Source organism: Adiantum capillus-veneris, chromosome 8 (assembly GCF_014529385.1).
Source record: "Adiantum capillus-veneris isolate H3 chromosome 8, ASM1452938v2, whole genome shotgun sequence".
Lineage (NCBI taxonomy): Eukaryota > Viridiplantae > Streptophyta > Polypodiopsida > Polypodiales > Pteridaceae > Adiantum > Adiantum capillus-veneris.
This window is the reverse complement of record NC_140938.1, coordinates 166,127,271-166,131,940: the sequence shown is the minus strand read 5'-3', so window position 1 is coordinate 166,131,940 and position 4,670 is coordinate 166,127,271. Positions and strand designations below refer to the sequence as shown.

Below are 4,670 nucleotides of genomic sequence, written 5' to 3'. Positions count from 1 at the left end.
GCTTCTCTCACAAGGCTTAATCAAGTAAAAGAGATCCATGCAACTAAGAAGCTTTCCTAACAATTTGTGTTACCCATGCATGGCGCAATCCCAAGCCGCAACCTTTACAATCAGCCGCCGGTTCAAGTGAGGTGGTCATGATCGTCGAGCCACCGGTATTTACACCAGAATACTTGTGATAATGATATGCTTTCAAAATGAGAGAAGAGAATAATCAGCTACAAACCATATACATGAGTACCCTACCTATAAACTCAATTGTGCTATGGACAAAAAAAACATGTATTTGAAGGGCCAGTAACATTCAAAGCACACAATTATGAGAAATATGTGAGCTTTCTACCTATGAATACAATTAGATTGTCATCACCTACACCAGCAATTATCCCTCGCTTACAGTTACCACAATGATAAGAAGTTATGCCGTCGTTACTTGAAAAGTAATGACTGTAGCTTAAACCTCTCAACATCCCCATATATAATACATGACTAGACCACACACAGTTGCTTAATTGCTTGCTGCTGGTTGTGGTGTCCATAAGCAGCAATGCAGCAAAAATAATATATCACACAATGCTACACTGCCTATTCTTTATATACATGCACGGACTTAGGTTTAAGTATACAAAAATCTTGCCGCAGTCTATATACAATGAAGGGTCTCGAAGAAAGCCAGAATTTTTGTGGATTTCTTTCTAGCTTGCTTCCAGTGAGCAGGCAAGCAACTTTCATTGGAGTAGACCTACTTGGGAAAAAATCCTTTCAGTTAGAAGGGCGGGCCAGTTTCTGTCGTTTAGCTGGACACACATAGCACATACCACATCAAAATCGAAGTTCAACAGGGCCGGCACATCAATAGACAAAAATACAGAAACATACCATTTTCTCTCTGAAGGAGACCACCTTGCGGCAGCTTTCGTTTGCTTGTGGGATCCAGCTTTTCTTCGGAATGTACTCCCTCATAATAACCAAACTCGCACTGTTTGTTATCAGAAGTTTTAGAGACTCTTAGAATGCCTTTGGATGATGGCAGACAAAATGCAAATCACAGGCAACGCTTACATTGGTGGTCGGCTTCTGACCCTGACACTTGCTTGCATTTGAGTCATCAGAGGAAAGCTTTCCACCACCATAGCTCCTATTTAGCATGATTGCCTTTCCGTTGTTAATTTTCCCTCCTGTTAGCTCCTCAGCATCTTTGTTACTCTCATCTTCCAAATGCTCCCTATTGGCAACGCCCCTTGAATTGAAAAAAGGCTTCTCCAACCTTCCAACCATACCCAGCCCTGCAAGCTCAGCTCTGCTACTGCTTCCCCTTTCTTCAGGAGGTTCTAAATAGCTCTCTCTGCCTTTTGCATCAGAACAAAACAGTAGCTGTGATTCCCCAGGAAAATCTGTTGAGAAGGGAGTATCTTTCTCGAGTTTAATCGAAACCCTTTCTTCCTTCACATGGTTCCTTTCAGACGTCATATGTCCTACATATACCACAAAACTCTTCAGGTGCAATCCTCTTTAGAGAATGATAATCACATGTAGCTCGAAAAGACTTCCGCACAAATCACCTGAGGTTCCGGCACGGTTTACCCAATCATCCACAAGTTCCTTCCAGTGTCTGCATATACAAAGTAAAGCTCTTTCGATGATTTTTCATCCAACGACATTCTGATCAATAAGACGAACTGTAATACATAAGTAACTCACCTGACCAGACTTTTTGCCAGCAAGCGGATTTCTTTGCATGGATGTTTGCGCAAATTGTTTACTTGCTTCCCGATTTCAGTTTCCTGGCACATCCCAGTTGGCAATGGCAATACAATGAGGCAACAATGCCATATAATTCCAAGAATTTGCCATGAAACCTTGAGAACAGTTTAGATCTAGAAGAGAACCTTACCTTCAACACATCCACACTGATATGCAAAGACTCGAGCTTTTGCAAACCGCAAAGAACAGCGCCATCTGGCTGCAATAAGTACGACAAGAATATGGCTGCATGAGACTTTTGGCCCTGCCACGAAGCCAGCTTTGGAAAACGGAGTGTTCTCATTATTGAACAGAGAAGAGATGCTAAACTACTAATTGTGCGTTAACATGACTCTGAGTGAAGTCTGTGACACAAAAAAGAATGGCTTACTTGCATGGTGTCACCAAGAGCCTCCTTGATATCACAAACAATGGTAGATATACAGACATGAGCTTCTACCCCGTCCTTGCGTGCATCATGCACGGCTTGTACGTTGGTGCATGCTGCTGATGCATGTTCATCATCCCTTGCTTCACCTAAATCCGTCCGGAGAGTGCAGTTGGTAGTTCCCGACAAGCTCAGCCTGGTCGTGTCCAGCTCCTCTGGACGAGGCCGTTTTGCAAACAGTATCTCCGCAATGTCGCATCTCTTCTGCTTAAATTCCCCAGGATGATCATGTGCTGCCAGAAGAATGGCTTGCTCAATGATTGTCCAAACATCCTCTTCAGCTTTGCTGAAAAAGAAACGCCATTGCTCCATGCTGGGCCGAAGAACAGCAGCGCAAATTCTGGGTGTTAGAAGCTCCAAATTATGCAGCCATGCCAAGAGTGCTTGGAAAGAGCATCAAGGGGGGGCAGAGAGCATTAATGCTGCAAGTTGGATGGCGTTACATGTTGTTCAGGAAAGTCAACCGATTTGCTGTGACTGCATGCGGGATAAGGCTCACTCTCTTGTATGTGGGAGCAAAGTGCATTGCAAAGGCTGGAAGACGCATCCATCGGCGGATGTTGAGGGCTGTGTGCCTAAGCGTGTAGACCGTCTACAGGGTTGGAGCTTCGAGGCAGACAAGCCGTGGCACAATTATGGGTTGGGGGGGAATGAAGGGGGACCCAAGAAGAAAGGGGGCAGGGGGCTATGGGAACAGGAGGGGCGTTGGGAACAGAGCCATCGCTAGCAGCAGGGGAGTTAAGCTAATAATAATGCATGAAAGGGAGGTGAAGCGTTAGAATGCAGCAGAGAGAGGGGGGAGGGGAAGCAGGGGAGGGGCGGTTGAGAGAGAGAGAGAGAGAGAGAATGGGAGAAGGTGGGCGATTTCCAGAAAATACTGTTAGGATGCTCTTCTGCTGCTTTCTTCTGGTCTACAGTTAGATCAAAGCGGCGTCATGGTCATCATCATCGTCTTCCTTTTCTCGCTCTCCCTTTTCCTCAAATTTCTTTTCGCTGGAAATGTAGCCTAATGGCGTCCCCATTTGAGAGATTCTGTTTGCATTTCTTTGTTTGGCCACGTCACCCCATAAGAGCTGCTGCACTGATGATACGACCCTGCCAGCTTGGCAAGAGGAACGGATATGCTCGTGTATATAATATTTGCCGGCAACCTCTGGTAAGTTGGTAACCCAAATACCCCGCTAATTTGTGGAAATTCCTAGGACACCCCTCCAAAACTAAGTGGCACGGGAATGGGAGGGTGGGATCTACGACGGGGGCATTGTGGGCCGTAGATCCCAAATGCCAGTGCTTTTGTTATCTAAGGTAAAAAATTAATCTAGGGTACCGGCATTTCGGAAGTAATCTAGGGTACTTCCATTTTGGGGCGTCGGGCTTGAACCCAGGACCTCACACATGAGAGACGCCTACCCTAACCATTACGCCATGCGTGCATTGTAAAACATGGGGGTCCTAATTTACTTAAAACATGTAAATTAGGGGCGGGCGTCGGAAGTAAATTAGGGTATAAGATACCCTAATTTACTTTTGGCGCCGCCACTCGGATCTACGGTCCACAATGCTCCCGTCGTAGATCCCACCCTCCCATGCCTGTGCCACTTAGTCGTGAGGCCTCCCTCTTGTATTGATATAAAACCAATCTTCTTGTGAAAAACTACAATTTTTTTTATCTTTGGAGAAATTTAATCTCGCAATTCAGGATAATTGGAAATTTTGGAAAATTTGAAGTGACTTTGGGAATTTATCATGGCCAATGGAATTCAAAAAGGACACTTGTACGACATGAGCGTGGCAAGAAAGGCCAACAACAAAGAACAACACAAGATTAGGCTCGAGGTGTCATTATAATCAATATCTAATTCTCCTAAATGATTTTCTCATGTTAAACTGATCATTTAATATGGGGAAGTGCCAGGGGAGAAAAAGCTAGAATATTGGTTAAGCTAGCAGACCGGCCACTGTAGGGATCCAAAGGAGGGAAAATAGGGATCCAAAGGGGGGGCCATCTGCAAAAGAGCCATGTGCAACAATGGGCTAAAAAGACCGGCCACAGTAGGGATCCAAAGGAGGGAAAATAGGGATCCAAAGGGGGGGCCATCTGCAAAAGAGCCATGTGCAACAATGGGCTAAAAAGACCGGCCACAGTAGGGATCCAAAGGAGGGAAAATAGGGATCCAAAGGGGGGGCCATCTGCAAAAGAGCCATGTGCAACAATGGGCTAAAAAGACCCTAGGTTCAGCCCATTAAGACTTCCAAAATGCTAAGGTTCCAAAATTCAAAGGTTGTGTCCAAAGGTCAACCCTAGGGAAATTGGATGCTTTGTGTGTGTACAAAAAAGTCTTTTGCAATCCCTACTTAGGAGAGGGCGAGCCTTTCTTGTAGGGGATGAGAGAGAAAGCCACACACACACACACACACACACACACAAGCTCCCTTTACACAAAGGGAATGAGGGACACATGTCAGCTCCCTAGCCCAG

General features: G+C 45.3%; 1 protein-coding gene across 2 annotated transcripts; it reads right to left on the bottom strand.

Moving 5' to 3' along the window:
* Window positions 1-264: 264 nt before the first annotated feature.
* LOC147453305 (putative mediator of RNA polymerase II transcription subunit 26a) lies at window positions 265-3,153 on the bottom strand. Of its 2 annotated transcripts, none has more exons than XM_086518720.1 (7): window positions 2,135-3,153; window positions 1,895-2,023; window positions 1,702-1,784; window positions 1,563-1,612; window positions 1,063-1,475; window positions 880-979; window positions 265-797 (listed from the first exon to the last, which is right to left on the bottom strand). In XM_086518720.1, exons 1-7 carry the CDS (start codon window positions 2,501-2,503, stop codon window positions 763-765), a joined length of 1,179 nt encoding a protein of 392 aa, XP_086374846.1. In that variant the 5' UTR covers window positions 2,504-3,153; the 3' UTR covers window positions 265-762. The 2 variants fall into 2 exon arrangements, with proteins under 2 accessions (XP_086374846.1, XP_086374847.1); XM_086518721.1 differs by having other exon boundaries at window positions 1,895-1,963; window positions 2,135-3,150.
* Between the last annotated feature and the right edge of the window lie 1,517 nt (window positions 3,154-4,670).

Bases quoted from the DNA above. Each gene is read 5' to 3' on its own strand.
- LOC147453305 (XM_086518720.1), bottom strand. From the start codon at position 2,503: ATGGAGCAATGGCGTTTCTTTTTCAGCAAAGCTGAAGAGGATGTTTGG. The intron at 1,476-1,562 runs GTGATTTGTGCG...TGGTATATGTAG, and splicing joins AAACCGTGCCGGAACCTCAG to GACATATGACGTCTGAAAGG. The intron at 798-879 runs GTATGTTTCTGT...ATGTGTGTCCAG, and splicing joins TCTCCTTCAGAGAGAAAATG to CTAAACGACAGAAACTGGCC.